Source organism: Oncorhynchus nerka, linkage group LG19, assembly GCF_034236695.1.
Source record: "Oncorhynchus nerka isolate Pitt River linkage group LG19, Oner_Uvic_2.0, whole genome shotgun sequence".
Classification (NCBI taxonomy): Eukaryota; Metazoa; Chordata; class Actinopteri; order Salmoniformes; family Salmonidae; genus Oncorhynchus; species Oncorhynchus nerka.
Window position 1 is genome coordinate 31,258,674 of NC_088414.1, and position 16,177 is coordinate 31,274,850.

The following is a 16,177-nucleotide window of genomic DNA, read 5'->3' on the forward strand; positions in this document are numbered from 1 at the left end:
TTTATTCAGAGTGAAGATATCTAGTACAGCGTAATTACGGCTCCTCCGTTAGTTCATATGGAACAGCAGGCAAAGAGACCGTTAACAGTCAGGACAACCCTTATATGTGGAACAGGAAGTAGGTTGATTCTAGTAGATCGGATCTTTGGATTGGTTCAGGCTGGGTGTAGTCTGTAGTCTTCCGCCATTGGCTCAGTTGTCTGTCCGTCATCGTAGAATCCTCTTCGGGCCTGTCTGTTCTTGGTCACACAATGTTCGACTAGAGAGGAGATTATGTGTGTGCGCTGGTTTTGGCAGTTAATGTAATGCGGGAGCTATCCTGTAGGGGACCCCACAGGCTTTACTGTGAAAATACGTTGCTATGTGTTGTCTCAGTTATAACAATGCAATAGCCATGTATTTAGCAGTAGGTTGGTCTCCTGCATAAGAAATAGCAATTCTTTACACACGTCAATCTGATTCAAAATCCCTGTTGTTGCGCCTCGAATGGTACCCCGCTTTCGTCTCATTCTTTCTGCTTCATGCCGACGTTCCTCCTCAGCCATTTCAGCCACTTCTTCGTCGCAGCTCATATCCCGGGTTTCGGACTTTTAGACTAACTAACTTCAAAGTAATGACTCGGGACGTCGGGTTTGAAGCTTATTTTTAGTAATAATACTTGTTCACGTTACATTTAACAACTTTGTTTTGGTACAAAGCAATGCAGGTAAGATGCTGTCGGAAAGTCAGCCACAATCACTGCACGTGTACATAATTGGCGTGTTATCTCTCTCATTCCTCTCGCAAGGCATTCTGGAACTTGCAGTCAAAAAGCGTAATTCAACACAACCCAATACAATTACATATGCAAATAACTGTAAAGAAATATCTTTAGAAACAGCTCAATGAATAAACTTAAACATTAACTCTGTAACACATTAAAGTTACAACACTTCAGAGCTCGGGTATTTTCTGTATACCAGGGAGCTAGTTTCTTATAACAAATGTTTTTAGTTTTTGGGGGTGCAACTGCATCTAGGGTATTGCGCAAGGTTAAATTGAGTTCCTCAGTTAGGTAGTTAACTGATTTTTGTCCTCTGATGTCCTTGGGTAGGCAGAGGGAGTCTGGAAGGGCATCAAGGAATCTTTGGTTGTCTGAGAATTTATAGCACGACATTTGATGCTCCTTGGTTGGGGTCTGAGCAGATTATTTGTTGCGATTGCAAACGTAATAAAATGGTGGTCCGATAGTCCAGGATTATGAGGAAAAACATTAAGATCCACAACATTTGTTCCATGGGACAAAACTAGGTCCAGAGTATGACTGTCAGTGAGTAGGTCTGGAGACATGTTGGACAAACCCAACTGAGTCGATGATGGCTCCAAAAGCCTTTTGGAGTGGGTCTGTGGACTTTTCCATGTGAATATTAAAGTCATCAAACATTTGAATATTATCTGCTATGACTACAAGGTCCGATGGGAATTCAGGGAACTCAGTGAGGAATGCTGTATATGGCCAAGGAGGCCTGTAAACAGTAGCTATAAAAAGTGATTGAGTCGGCTGCATAGATTTCATGACTAGAAGCTCAAAAGATGAAAACGTCATAGTAACTCCTCTTAATGACTCATCCCCTCTGGCATTTAGCCACCGTTATCTTTTTGCCATGCACTAATTTTAGTTTGGTTTCACATTAGGGCATGGAAAGTTGAGAGCCATAGCAATGTTTAAAAAATAAACAGTCATGATTGATTTGCACTTTCCGCACCAAAGTACATTCATCTCTAGGAGACAGAACACGTCTCCTTTCTGAGCGGTGTGACGACTGCATGGTCCCATGGTGTTTATACTTGTGTACTATTGTTTGTACAGATGAACGTGGTACCTTCAGCCATTTGGACATTTCTCCCAATGATGAACCAGACTTGTGGAGGTCTACATTCTTGGCTAATTTATTTTGATTTTGCCATGATGTCAAGCAAAGAGGCACGGAGTTTGAAGGTAGGCCATGAAATACATTCACAGGTACACCTCCAATTGACTCAAATGATGTCAATTAGCCTATCAGAAGCTTCTAAAGCCATGACATAATTTTCTGGAATTTTCCAAGCTGTTTAAAGGCACAGTCAACTTAGTGTATATAAACTTCTGACCCACTGGAATTGTGACACAGTGAATTATAAGTGAAATAATCTGTCAGTAAACAATTGTTTGAAAAAGTACTTGTCATGCACAAAGTAGATGTCCTAACCGACTTGCCAAAACTATAGTTTGTTAGCAAGAAATTTGTGGAGGGGTTGAAAAACGAGTTTTAATTACTCCAACCTAAGTGTATGTAAACTTCTGACTTCAACTGTATATGTAGCAAAAAAAATGAAAAATCAACAAAGATAGTTGTCCTCCAATGAGGGGGGTGGTGGAGGGTTTAAAAATAGTAATAATAATAATACATTAAAAACAAACACACCCAAGCCCCCACCCTGCCACTGATTGGATCCTTTGAACCATCTGTATATATCCTTAAAAACAAATACACCCAAGCCCCCACCCTGCCACTGATTGGATCCTTTGAACCATCTGTATATATCCTTAAAAACAAACACACCCAAGCCCCCACCCTGCCACTGATTGGATCCTTTGAACCATCTGTATATATCCTTAAAAACAAATACACCCAAGCCCCCACCCTGCCACTGATTGGATCCTTTGAACCATCTGTATATATCCTTAAAAACAAATACACCCAAGCCCCCACCCTGCCACTGATTGGATCCTTTGAACCATCTGTATATATCCTTAAAAACAAATACACCCAAGCCCCCACCCTGCCACTGATTGGATCCTTTGAACCATCTGTATATATCCTTAAAAACAAATACACCCAAGCCCCCACCCTGCCACTGATTGGATCCTTTGAACCATCTGTATATATCCTTAAAAACAAATACACCCAAGCCCCCACCCTGCCACTGATTGGATCCTTTGAACCATCTGTATATATCCTTAAAAACAAACACACCCAAGCCCCCACCCTGCCACTGATTGGATCCTTTGAACCATCTGTATATATCCTTAAAAACAAATACACCCAAGCCCCCACCCTGCCACTGATTGGATCCTTTGAACCATCTGTATATATCCTTAAAAACAAATACACCCAAGCCCCCACCCTGCCACTGATTGGATCCTTTGAACCATCTGTATATATCCTTAAAAACAAATACACCCAAGCCCCCACCCTGCCACTGATTGGATCCTTTGAACCATCTGTATATATCCTTAAAAACAAACACACCCAAGCCCCCACCCTGCCACTGATTGGATCCTTTGAACCATCTGTATATATCCTTAAAAACAAATACACCCAAGCCCCCACCCTGCCACTGATTGGATCCTTTGAACCATCTGTATATATCCTTAAAAACAAATACACCCAAGCCCCCACCCTGCCACTGATTGGATCCTTTGAACCATCTGTATATATCCTTAAAAACAAATACACCCAAGCCCCCACCCTGCCACTGATTGGATCCTTTGAACCATCTGTATATATCCTTAAAAACAAATACACCCAAGCCCCCACCCTGCCACTGATTGGATCCTTTGAACCATCTGTATATATCCTTAAAAACAAATACACCCAAGCCCCCACCCTGCCACTGATTGGATCCTTTGAACCATCTGTATATATCCTTAAAAACAAATACACCCAAGCCCCCACCCTGCCACTGATTGGATCCTTTGAACCATCTGTATATATCCTTAAAAACAAATACACCCAAGCCCCCACCCTGCCACTGATTGGATCCTTTGAACCATCTGTATATATCCTTAAAAACAAATAAAACCTATTCTCTCTCCACACCTCTTCTCACGTCCTCACCCCCTCTCTCCTGCCCTCAATCATGTCCACATCTACACTTGGTTTCGGAAACAGCCACGGAGGAACATTCCCCGGTGCAATTGCTGGCCCTCTCTCTCTCTCCCCCAGTCCATATTCTTGTTAGAGGTGCACACAGTCACCTACTGTACGGGTTGTAAACTACGTGCGTATGTATATACAGTGGGGCAAAAAAGTATTTAGTCAGCCACCAATTGTTCAAGTTCTCCCACTTAAAAAGATCAGAGAGGCCTATATTTTTCATCATAGGTACACTTCAACTATGACAGACACATTTAGAAAAAAAATCCAGAAAATCACATTGTAGGATTTTTAATGAATTTATTTGCAAATTATGGTGGAAAATAAGTATTTGGTCAATAACAAAAGTTTATCTCAATACTTTGTTATATACCCTTTGTTAGGATCAAGGGAAAGATGAACGGAGCAAAGTACAGAGAGATCCTTGATTGATGAAAACCTGCTCCAGAGCACTCAGGACCTCAGACTGGGGCCAAGGTTCACATTCCAACAGGACAACGACCCTAAGCACACAACCAAGACAATACAGGAGTGGCTTCGGGACAAGTCTCTGAATGTCCTTGAGGTACCCAGCCAGAGCCCGGACTTGAACCCAATCAAACATTTCTGGAGAGAACTGAAAATAGCTGTGGCAGTGACACTCCCCATCCAACCCGACAGAGCTTGAGAGGATCCGCAGAGAAGAATGGGATAAACTCCCCAAATACAGGTGTGCCAAACTTGTAGCGTCATACCCAAGAAGACTCAAGGCTGTAATCGCTACCAAAGGTGCTTCAACAAAGTACTGAGTAAAGGGTCTGAATACTTATGTAAGTGTAAATAATATTTCCGTTTTTTATTTTGAATACATTTGCAAAAATGTCTACAAACCTGTTTTTACTTTGTCATTATGGGGTATTGTATGTAGATGGATGATTAAAAAAACAAACAATTTAATCAATTTTAGAATAAGGCTTTAACGTAACAAAATGTGGAAATAGTCAAGGGGTCTGAATACATTTTGAACGCACTGCATTGACCACAAGAGGTCCCTGTTGGATTATACATCAGTCTTCAATAGACAAGGATGGCAAACTGAGAAAGTTTAATTTAGCAGAGGGAAATTCACAATGATGCTGTATACTCAACAGTACTCATATTGGGTCACCACTCACTGTACTGTTTAGAGCTAGCAAGAAAGACATTTCACTGTACTGTTTAGAGCTAGCAAGAAAGACATTTCACTGTACTGTTTAGAGCTAGCAAGAAAGACATTTCACTGGTCTTGTGTACGTATCATTAAAACTTGAAATTTGATATTGGGTCACTATACTACTGCACTATTTTGCTTGATTAATATCCTATGTATTTTCAATCATGGAATTCAAACATTACATCTGTGCACTTTCCGATGCTAAAATAGGCTACATTTTGTGATATTTGGTAACTGTTCTGTATCAGGCTACCACAATATGAGTGCTGAAAGGAAAACACTGGCTGAGTAGTACTTGCAAAACTTTTGATATTGATAAGAGTTTATTAAATATCAGGCAACACAATGCAGTAGGTCAGCATGTCGGGTTATTATAGGCAGTGATTGTAGGGTTCTGGAGAGACATGGTTTTGTGTTAGATCGTCACTCAGTGTCAGATCCTGAACATGCCAAGGAAGGTGGAGTGAGGCTTGAGGACAAGCCCAGCAGATTTCCTGGGAATGGAGAGTTCCAGAGTGGATCCTGGCTCCAGGTAATGGACACCTGGGAGAGAAACACCAGTAACTTCAGCACTGGGTGTAGTAGTGCTGTAATTGTGTTCCGTATTGTAAGTCATTCATTTGAATGTCGTTTGTAACACACGCTGGCCGGGGTTGAGTCGACTCACCGGCTGTGTAGCAGGTGTTTTGGGCCACAGTGATGTTGCTGGGCATACTCTGTATGCACTTCATCAAGATGGTCTCAATACCATGTAGACGCTTCTTGATCACATGACCCATAGTCCATGTGGTGTCTTTATACAGCACCTGTACACAAACATAGTGATGGTATAGAGGGACCTTGGCTTGACCGCCTCTCAAGAGATGACAACGTCTAGTTTTAATAGGCTACCTGACTGTAGATGAAGTAAGTCCCTTCGGTTACCACGGTGACCTTTTCTCCAAAGACCTGCAGCCCCTCCCCTAGACGACTCAGTCCTAGAGCCCATTCTACCAGAGAGTAGTCATCTTCATCTGAGACAACATAGTGGTTAAAAACATGGAGTATGTGTATGTTGGAGACAAAATCATGTTTGAGAGTATTGTAGTTAATGCAAAGCGCCGTTTATACCAGGTTCTAACATGCGTCCTTTTTCCAGATGTTGTCCACATTCCGATTGTGCCCACATTTTTAGCCAGGTGTAGACAATTAAAAGACGCATAGTGATCTAATTTTGAAAATATCTTATAAGTTTAAACGGGCATGGTCAGGACAAGATAAGGATGCATGTTAGTGGCAGGTATAAACAGGGCTATAGCGTGTGTGTGTGTGTGTGTGTGAGAGAGAGAGAGAAAAAGAGAATGTACAGTATAGATGTGAATTCATTGCCCATTCGACTCACCATATGAGTGTGATGACAGAGGAACAAGATGAAGAAAGGCACTACTCCCTGCTGGATGACATGGAAATTATAAATGATTAAGTAAATTGTGTGTATGTGTGTGTGTGTGCGCGTTGGAAGGGACTGACCAGTGCGCCGCTGTCTCCGTCTCCCATGTCTTGAAATCTCCCTCTTTCCTCGAATTCCATTCCATTGTGTATGTCTGTGAGAGTCAGATATCTGTGTCAAATGCCAGATGACATCAGATGTGAACCTCATAGTGTGACAAGAATCCGTTGTTTCAGATATGTGGTAAACAATCAAGTAATTGTCATCCTTTTCCAGACTTCAACTCCATTGAGAAGTGTGGTGGATAATAAACCTTATTGCTCGAACTCCAAAGCATTAATAACTTAAAAATAGCCCAGTAGCCTAAGAATATTCATTGATGTCTCATAAATTCTCAAATCATACTTTGCACATCAGCTGATAGCGTGACAGGAGTCAAATGTTTCAGATATGTAGTAAATAGAGTTGGTGTAGGTTACTTTCTAAATGTAAACTGTTCCAGTTATTAGTTACCTGTCCAAAATTGTAATCAGCAACGTAACTTTAGGATTACTCAAAATCAGTAACGTAATCAGATTACTTTGTTACTTTTGGATTACTTTCCCCTTATGGGGCATGAGGTGGGGTACTCCAGTCCTCGCGCATGATTGTCACACTTTCTCTCCATAACTAGAAAACACAGCTGATTAATCAAATTGCATTCTGAACTGAAGATCATGATTAGGTGATTATTGGAGTCAGGTGTGTTAGCTGGACCTGGGGAAAAACTGTGACACCAATCAGGCTCTCGAGGACTGGAATTGCCCAGCCCTGCAAGACTAAAAGGATCCATCAAATGCATTTGGTGTGGCATCTGGCTTGTGGTCAGGCTGAACAAAGTTAAACTTTCACCTATTTTAGATTCTGAATTGAATGTCATTGAGGAAACCGAAAGGTATGATCATGTATTTTTTCACAAACATCCTTTCTGGCTTTAAAAGTAATCCAATAAATAATCATCTAGTTTTTCAAAAGCATGTCATCTGATTTCAATATTTTTCCAGGTTATTTTGTAATCACATTACATGTAACAACTACCCAACCCTGGTGGCAAACAATTAAGTCATTGTCATCATTTTCTAGACTTCAACTCCATTGATAATTGTGGTGAAATATGCCTTATTGTTCTAAGCATTAACAAGCATCTTGATTCCTTACTTCAAAATCTGAAATTTCCTAGTGGGTAGGCCTAGCCTACGAATATTTATTGACTTCTTATAAATTCTCAAAAACATAGACCTACTTCACATATCAAGCAAAGTTTCACAATAGTGTTTTCTTTTTCGTGTAGCCTATAACCTATTAGTAAATGTATTTACTATGTATGTAACTCACCTACCCCGCAGCGCGAGATATCAGTAGACGATTCCTTTATGTCCCCGCACATCAGATTGGTCCACTGACGCAGCTCCCGCAGTTCGACCTGCATCTCTCTGACCCGGTTGGACTGCAGGACCATCAAGCAGGCCAAGAACAGCGACACAGCGTACAGCAGATATGAGCCATGAAAATGTACTGTATAACGGTTTGTCATTATGTCACACAGGCGATACCAACTGTTACGAGGACGAGGGGATGGCGTCCTTTTTCAATGAAGGCTTTGTCAGGGCCGTAAATGATCCCGTTACAATGTGCACTTTCACTTTCTTCATGTCATCATCCCATCATTTGGAAAACGATGACTCATGCAGTCTCGGATTACAAAACTGTTATGAAGACCTGGAGGACGTGTGAAAACAAAGTGATAGGCTACAGTAGGCCTACAGAAGTCTGAAGCTAAAGTTCATGTCTTTATTAAATGTTTGTACTACAATTTGTTTTAAGAAAGGCAGTGACCAAGACAGGCAAGTGGTTCATAAAAATAACTGATTGTAATAACTGAATGAAAAGGGAATACAGTTCAGTAGGTTTGAAGCACTATAGACTACATTATAATTAATGAATGTATATATGCTTGGCTCTTGAGGGAAAAGGAGTACTTGATAGCCAAACATGAATACATGTACTTCTAGTCAGGCCTATGTGCTTGTCTGGCTATGACAGAACAGGTCAAAGGGTCCTTTGAGAGATGGACTCAGTTGAAGGCTGATGCCACCAGTTTCGCACTCCACTACCTCAAAGACCGCCTCGTCAGCCCTTCGGGAACTTCTCAGAGGAGAGGGATTGGCTCTGTCTGTCAAAACAGGAGCAGGGTGAGCAGCCAAGTCAAACCCTTTTTTTCCTCCAATTCATTTCTTCATAAAACGCTCCCCAGTTCAAGACCATACTAGTCACACTGGAATGCAATGTTATGTATTTATTTACTTTTTTTCATTGCTTGGCTATCCAGTATAAAATTAACTGACCAAATGTTGTACATCATTTTTAAGCAGTAAAATCTGAACAAAGTAATTGTAACATTGCAAAACATATCCCTTAAACTCTGAATCTGATCAATACAAACTATGAGCCCTTATACAATGTGAACTCTACAAGTGCTTTGGAGAAATGTAACAAAAATTCAATTATTCCTCTGGAGTGTGCCCAATACCCCAAAATTCATTGTGGGACAGACGAGGGCCTTGCCAACCCCCCTTGGCTTGTCTATCAGCAGTTGCCAGGACAAATGACAGCATCGGATTTCCTCCAGGAGCAAGATGGGATGCTTGTTCAAATCCTCCAAACAGACCCTGCAAAGACATCACAGTCGAATAAGGGATATCCACATTTGCTTCCTCTATTCCAGTTACTCTTAAATATAATATCAGTCAGTGAGAGTTGAGTCCATGCCTCCTTCTGGGTGTAAGGACGAGTGAGGGTTGGACTGAGGTAGTCCGTAGCTTCATCCTGCTTCTCCACTGTGGTGCTGATAGTCATGCTGCTGTCCTCTGCTTGCCTCTGGGAACGGCCCTTTTCTGCCTTACACCTGGGTTTGGAGCCCCACCAACTCCCCTGCTTCAACCTGGGACATGATCGTGTTTGGGTTCATTTGAAGAACTACTGTTCTATATTTAATGCTTATCGTCCAAAGGCAACCAACAATGGTAAAAGTAGGAATAATGAGTTTCTGTTTTATTTAGTCACCTATGATATTCTACTATGACTCAACAGCCTTTCAGAGTTGCCTTTGTAGATTTCTATCCCTGTGTAGCACATGGGGATGTGAAACATAATCCTCAGCCTGAAGTGTCTCCACTTGCACCAGCGAATAGCTACAGTAGCTTTTTGCGTGGCGCTGACTGGTAAGACGGTTCAGGAGGGCGGTCACGTGTCCTAGCAAGGCAGAGTTCCTGCGTTCATGCCAGGTATGGGCCGAATCGGTAAGAAGTGGTATTCACTAAGCAAGCAGCATGATGTCCTTTACACCTGCACTGAATGTATAACCACATTTCTGCCCCCATGGCATCCAATTAAAATCAGTTTCCCCTCATTCTACCCTGAGGACACAGTAAAACCAAAAGTAATACCAACGAGCCACAGGCCATCCATCTCCAATGTCCCCTCTGCACTATCTAGCATCAGAAACCTTTCACTTACTGGTCAATAGAGCTCTGTCTCCTGCGGAGGTCCCCAACGTGCTGCAGCACTGCTGCCACCCTGGGTTGCACCACCTGGCTGCTCTGTGCTGCACCCCCTGTCCTCCCCTTCTTCTTCCGGCCCATCAGTTCCACTGGAGAAGGTAGCTTTCCTAGACCCAGCCTTCCCCCTTTTTTAACTCTCTGTCCTGCTGGAGGTGATCCTGCCATGTCCACGCCAACCTGCGTGTAAACATAATGGCTAAATAAAATCTGAAAACATTTTACCTCAATCGTAGGATGTGCCAATTTAAAAATGACAGCCACAGTGAAACATGTTTACCAAGTCTTTGGGGTACTCACTAGTCCTTCAGGTTTATTTGAGAACATCTGCATCTGAAATGGGCCGTAGGATGGGGTGGGCTCAGGAGACACTTCACTAAGAAACAGCATACAGACCTCTATCAGTAAGAGTGAATTTGACTGGAGCATTTCTAAAAAAAAAAGTGAGATTGTTGGTGGTGAAAGTGAAGACATCCACCTTGGCTGACATAGAATCCTGTGCCAGAAATTGTCTCTACTCTGAGACAAGGAGCTAGACTGTGGGGGAGGGCTAGGCTCAGTCTCCATCTCTGAACACTGACGCTGCACAACCTTGGACCTCCTGAGGGTGTGAAGAATACAACACAAAGTAAGCCTCATATTACCTGAAGTAATGGCTTAACTTTAAAAAATAATACGTTCTGAACTCTTGCAACATAAGCAACTCACTTGGCAAATGAGAGGAACTGATCACCATCTTCTACCTCTGGTTGTTCTACCGGAGTAAAATGCCCAGCATTATTAACAACTCTGTCTGCTAGGTGCCACATTGTTACCCTGGGAGGGAAGAGCAGCTGAAATACGAATACTAATGTAGAACGTGACCTTTAATCAATTAATAATAGTCTTGAAATAAAACTATTGCCTGGTATCCTAGCCAATACCAGAACGGCCCTACAATAAAAACATATTTTAATAGGCTAACGTTAGCCAGCCGGTTTCCAATCCAGCCTGCATTTAAGGCCAACAAACGATATCAAAGTCCCGCGCAAAACGTGAGCGCGTGCCATAAAGTCAGCAGCACGCGAGGAAAATACACAGCAGATCAACGTAGATCTACTCCTTGGCGTCACCTCTTCAAGTCCGTATTGCTTTGCATGCAACATTTCTCGGAGTAGTTTTTGTTAAACGTTCTCCATGTCTGTCTGCATTCCTCACTATACATCTTGGAAATGGTGTTGTGCTTTAGTCTACTTCCAACTCACTGCAAAGAAGGTGAGATCACCTCTGAAAATGTTATGCCAATTATCTCTTCCAGTTATCCTTTATAGTCTGTCTTGTGTGCAGTTTCACTCAATTTCCAAGAAATAATAGCTAATGCAAAACAGGCTTGAGAGATGGGAACACAAATGTATCTAAGGTTCAGTATTTTTTTATTGCATGACAAATCTTAGTTTGCAAAACAAAAATAAATGAGACATTCACACGGCTTTCCAAAGTCCTACACTGCACAGGACTAGGTATAGCGCTTAAGTGGATGGACTTGTCTGCACAGCAAAGGAATTTCCCCTCTGCTCCTTGTCTAGGCGTTGGAGAATTTGGGCAGCTGGTTTCCCAGAACAACCCGTCTCTCCAGGCCCTCCTCTGTGATGGCTGCCAGACGAGCCACTCCTCCACTAGAACCGTCCCGCTCCATGGCCAGTGCCAAGGCTGTATGGAGAGAGAGACATTAACAACACCTAGATGTGACCCGACAACCAACATTTTACAGATCCGACTATCAAGTATTTTCAGTTCATTTGTCATGACATATGGTGGAAGAGAGATTAGAAAAGCTACAGCTGAAGATATTTGAAACAGCCTAATGACTGTAAAGATCATAGGTGGGCTACAGGGTCCGCTGTGCTTGTGCAGGCAAATGTTCCTTCCCAACAGATTCAAATAATCTACTTATCAAGGTCTTACATTTTAAACAACGCTATTAGGTATATTTCAATCAGCTTTGTTAGTACAGGGCTCAAACACCCACCACTGTGCTAGACTGTCAACCTCTGGTCCAACTCACCCTGGGTACAGAAGTGAAGACACTCCTCCTTGGTCATCCCAGGCTTGTAGTTAGAATCCATGAAGCCATATATGTAGGAGCTGCCAGAACCACCTACTGACACTGGCTGCCTCACTATCATACCTCCCATTGGGACTGTGTACACCTGTGTAAGAGGGAAGGGTCACTGGAGAGTCAATCCATGTAATCTCAGCAAGCCATGACACCCACCACCAGGGCCTAAAATGTCATTTTTGGTTACCAGCCACTGTGGCAGGTAGATTTAAAAAATAAATAAAAAATACATCTAGCAGCTACTAGGATTTTTTACCAGCCAAAATATGTTTTCACCATAATTACATCAAAAACACAAAACGGATGACCATGCTTTGTAATGTTTCTAAAACAAGAAATGTATTAGTAAGAAGTAATGTGGTATATTGCCACAATTTCCATTTATTTTTGGTGACCCGAGTCTTTTAATCAAAATATCAGAGACAAAATGTTTGGCTGCCCCTTTAATGATGTGAGTTTACCATGGTAATGACACCACTTGATTCCTGTCACGATTTGAGATCTGACTAGTGTGTGTCTTCACTATCAGTTGAAGCAGAAGACTCAAACTACCATTGAAAAACAACTGAGCTTGAGGGCTAAATGTAAATTGCCAAAAAAACACAAGGACAAAGTCTTACATAGTAGAGTTGAGTAAATTAGACCAACTTTTATGCCTGTGGGCAGTTCTTTCAAAAAGGAATCCATCAGCTCTTCATTCATTGCACACAGCAGCTCCCCTGTCAGGCAGTGTTCCTGTGCGAGGTGGGATATAGTATTCCTATTTCTTTGTGTATTTAATATCTAATGAATCAAAACAGCTACTTCAGAATTTTTTCTAGCCCTAACTCGCACATGCTCATACTTTACTATTTTTTTTATTTGCGAATGTAATGCTCTCACTGTAGAGCCCTGCAAATTGACCAACATGGCTGGTGAAAGACATTCTTACCCGCCAATACCCAGATCGTCCCACATTTGGCAGGTGCTAATTTTATACCCTGCCCACCACCATCCCAGATTGTTCTGAAATCCTTTCTTTGCTTTTTGCGGTGGAATGACCCTACACATTTCTCTGAGACAGTGGGGGAAAAGTGGTTGGAGTGTATGATCCAAATACAGATGCTGATAACTCACCTGTCCACCCCTTCTTTTGTCCCAGCCAGCCACAATGATGCCAGCCATCAGCTCCTCTCTGTATCTGTAGCATGTCTGTTTGAAGAGATTGGCTGCCGTTTGCACAAGTGGAGGCTCATCCAGCTCAATACTGCAGCAGGCACAGAGGGAGAGATATTTCACAGTGAATAAATATAGAATGACACTCAAGAAAGGCATTTCACTGTGCTTGTACATTAAAACTTGAATCAGACACTCAAGACAATATTTTAATAGTTCTCAAGGCACTTATTTTATCCTGGGAGTGGTATGAAGATAGCCACTAACTATATAGCTGTGCTGAAGAGTTTTTGATCTTTGTGTAGAGGTATAGCCGGTGTGTTACCTGTGAAAGCCCAGCTGATAGGTGACTATATCAGCAACAGCCTGTGTGTCAGCTGCAGAACCAGAGCGGCAGCAGAAGATGCGGTCGTGAATGGGAGTCAACTTGTCAGTAACTCGGTTGGCAATGTAAGCACTACAACCAGTTGGGGAAAAAAATAACGATTGGGAGTATTAGGCAGCTCTAGCTATAATGTTTTTAAAACACAAAAATATCAATGGAATAGAGGCCGACTTAATCAGCAAGCTATTTCTATTAGGTCAGGAAGCCGGTAAGACACAGTTGCTTGATTTAATGTAACTTAACTTACCCTGTTGTTGTTCTGGAGTCCGCGCCAATCACAACCCCTCCTTCAAACTCCACTGCCATAATGGTAGTCTGCGATTAGACATGAAGAATCAGAACAACATTTTTGCTTTATTTATGAGAAAATAATCCCAAGGACATTATGTAGAAAGAAACGGTAATGGCTAGCTGGCTACCAACAAAATCAGCTGTAAAATGCTATAGCTAGGTACATACATGGCGAGCGCTTCTGCAATCTCATTGTTAGCTAGCTAACTAGCTAGCTGAAGTGGCATGTAAATGCCTGTGTTCAGTTTGAGCAACGCAATCAAACCTATGTAAAGTGAACGGTGCTATACTACATTTCCTCACCCCAGTGCTAACTTCTTCTTGTGCCCACTCTGGCACCAAATCAACTGTACTAAAAGCATTTTCGGACCGGTTCGCTGACATGTACACAGCAGCCATCTTGACAGTTGATGAAATAATGTTCTCCTTCGCTGGTCTGGTTTAACAAATTATGTTGTACTGACTATCGCCACCTGTTGTATTGCATGAGAATAACAACTTCAAAAATCAAATCAAATTGTATTTGTCATATGCGCCGACTACAACAGGTGTAGTAGACCTTACAGTGAAATGTTTACTTACAAGCCCTTAACCAACAATGCCGTTTTAAGAAAAATACAAACAAAAATAAGAAATATAAGTAACAAATAATTAAAGAGCAGCTGTAAAACACCAATAGCAAGGCTATATACACGCAGTACCGGTATAGAGTCAATGTGCGGGGAACCAGTTAGTCGAGGTAATTGAGGTAATATATACATGTGGGTAGAGCTATTAAAGTTACTTATACATAGATAATAACAGAGAGTAGCAGTAGCATAAAAGGGGGGGGGCAAATGCAAATAGTCTGGATAGCCATTTGATTAGATTTTCAGTAGTCTTATGACTTGGGGGTAGAAGTTGTTTGGAAGCCTCTTGTACCTAGACTTGGTGCTCCATTAGCGCTTGCCGTGCGGTAGCAGAGAGAACAGTCTATGACTAGGGTGGCTGGAGTCTTTGACAAGTTTTAGGACCTTCCTCTGACACCGCCTGGTATAGAGGTCCTGGATGGCAGGAAGTTAGGCCCCAGTGATGTACTGGGCCGTACACACTACCCTCTGTAGTGCCTTGCGTCGGAGGCCGAGCAGTTGCCATACCAGGCAGTGATGCAACCAGTCAGGATGCTCTCAATGGTGCAGCTGTAGAACCTTTTGAGGATCTGAACACCCATGACAAATATTTTCAGTGTCCTGAGGGGTAATAGGTTTTGTCGTGCCCTCTTCATGATAAAGGTGGGAGTGCCAGTTCTAGATGATAGTCAAATCATGAATTTAGAAAATTCTCGATTTTCAGTATATATGAGGAAGCCTAATGTCAGACTTTCTTTAATTAATTATTGTATGCTTTGATAACAGGATATGAAGGGAATTCTCAAATATTCTCAGTAAGATTATTTGTGAAACACTGAACCACTCTCTGGTATTGGATCTGCTACAACTATTTCTTAAGGCGAGATTGAATTTTGCTCCAGGGATTTTGCTATTGATTGGGATGATGGTTAAAACATGTAGTGTGATTCATGGGGAACTGAGGAAAAGCTTTGCAAGAGTACTGTATAGATGGGAGTACTATGAAAGAGCAGCAGATTTGATTTGATTTAACTGCAGAAGATGGAAGTGACCATTAGTGTTCTGGCCATTCATTCAAACCATTCATTTAAAAATTAAAAATTAAACTTGAATACATTACTTTAACTTTTTTCAGAAAAGAAGAAGGTCTGCACAAGGTTGAATGCAACTCTAAACTACCATTTCTAAAGACTTCTGGTGTGAATACACTGATTGTGTTACAAGGACTATGACGCAAATCGCCATTTTTAGGAAAAAACACCCGATATTGTAAGCTGTGAGAGAGCCTCAGGATACCCACAGATGTGATGGTGGTGGTACTCTCGCTGCATTGCAGAGGTAGTCACCATGTCCTCTGGCTGTTCCTGTGCCCTTCTAGGTCCATCCTGTCTCAAACAATCACATCCGCTTTCTTATTGTGTGTGTGTGTTTCTATTTGCAGGCATCTGTAGGATTATCAAAGTGCCAGGTTCTTACATCTCTATACAGTTATGCAGCAGATAATAATACTAATAACCGGCACTG

At 41.9% G+C, this 16,177-nt stretch overlaps 2 protein-coding genes across 5 annotated transcripts; both read right to left on the reverse strand.

Annotated features, from left to right (window-relative positions):
* Window positions 1–4,194: 4,194 nt before the first annotated feature.
* On the reverse strand, window positions 4,195–11,418 carry tnfsf13 (TNF superfamily member 13). 3 transcript variants are annotated; one of them, XM_029620809.2, is made up of 10 exons: window positions 10,825–11,418; window positions 10,595–10,717; window positions 10,417–10,492; window positions 10,076–10,296; window positions 7,899–9,500; window positions 6,601–6,691; window positions 6,473–6,520; window positions 5,983–6,104; window positions 5,759–5,897; window positions 4,195–5,634 (listed from the first exon to the last, which is right to left on the reverse strand). In XM_029620809.2, exons 5-10 carry the CDS (start codon window positions 8,091–8,093, stop codon window positions 5,525–5,527), a joined length of 705 nt encoding a protein of 234 aa, XP_029476669.1. In that variant the 5' UTR covers window positions 8,094–9,500; window positions 10,076–10,296; window positions 10,417–10,492; window positions 10,595–10,717; window positions 10,825–11,418; the 3' UTR covers window positions 4,195–5,524. The 3 variants fall into 3 exon arrangements, with proteins under 3 accessions (XP_029476669.1, XP_029476668.1, XP_029476667.1); XM_029620808.2 differs by having other exon boundaries at window positions 6,473–6,523; XM_029620807.1 differs by lacking the exons at window positions 4,195–5,634; window positions 5,759–5,897; window positions 5,983–6,104; window positions 6,473–6,520; window positions 6,601–6,691 and having other exon boundaries at window positions 8,337–9,228; window positions 9,329–9,500.
* Window positions 11,419–11,511: 93 nt separating this feature from the next.
* LOC115101374 (proteasome subunit beta type-6-like) lies at window positions 11,512–14,481 on the reverse strand. 2 transcript variants are annotated; one of them, XM_065004867.1, is made up of 7 exons: window positions 14,349–14,481; window positions 14,002–14,069; window positions 13,695–13,826; window positions 13,331–13,460; window positions 12,863–12,949; window positions 12,161–12,305; window positions 11,512–11,805 (listed from the first exon to the last, which is right to left on the reverse strand). In XM_065004867.1, the coding sequence occupies exons 1-7, from the start codon at window positions 14,442–14,444 to the stop codon at window positions 11,678–11,680; spliced, it is 786 nt and encodes a 261-aa protein (XP_064860939.1). In that variant the 5' UTR covers window positions 14,445–14,481; the 3' UTR covers window positions 11,512–11,677. The 2 variants fall into 2 exon arrangements, with proteins under 2 accessions (XP_064860939.1, XP_029476670.1); XM_029620810.2 differs by lacking the exon at window positions 12,863–12,949.
* Window positions 14,482–16,177: the final 1,696 nt, after the last annotated feature.

Bases quoted from the DNA above. Each gene is read 5' to 3' on its own strand.
- tnfsf13 (XM_029620807.1), bottom strand. From the start codon at position 10,925: ATGTGGCACCTAGCAGACAGAGTTGTTAATAATGCTGGGCATTTTACT. The intron at 10,718-10,824 runs GTGAGTTGCTTA...TCACACCCTCAG, and splicing joins CAGTTCCTCTCATTTGCCAA to GAGGTCCAAGGTTGTGCAGC. The intron at 10,493-10,594 runs GTGGATGTCTTC...GCTGTTTCTTAG, and splicing joins AGGATTCTATGTCAGCCAAG to TGAAGTGTCTCCTGAGCCCA.
- LOC115101374 (XM_065004867.1), bottom strand. From the start codon at position 14,444: ATGGCTGCTGTGTACATGTCAGCGAACCGGTCCGAAAATGCTTTTAGT. The intron at 13,827-14,001 runs GTAAGTTAAGTT...AACTGGTTGTAG, and splicing joins GACTCCAGAACAACAACAGG to TGCTTACATTGCCAACCGAG. The intron at 12,306-12,862 runs GTTGGTCTAATT...CCTCTTACACAG, and splicing joins AACTGCCCACAGGCATAAAA to GTGTACACAGTCCCAATGGG.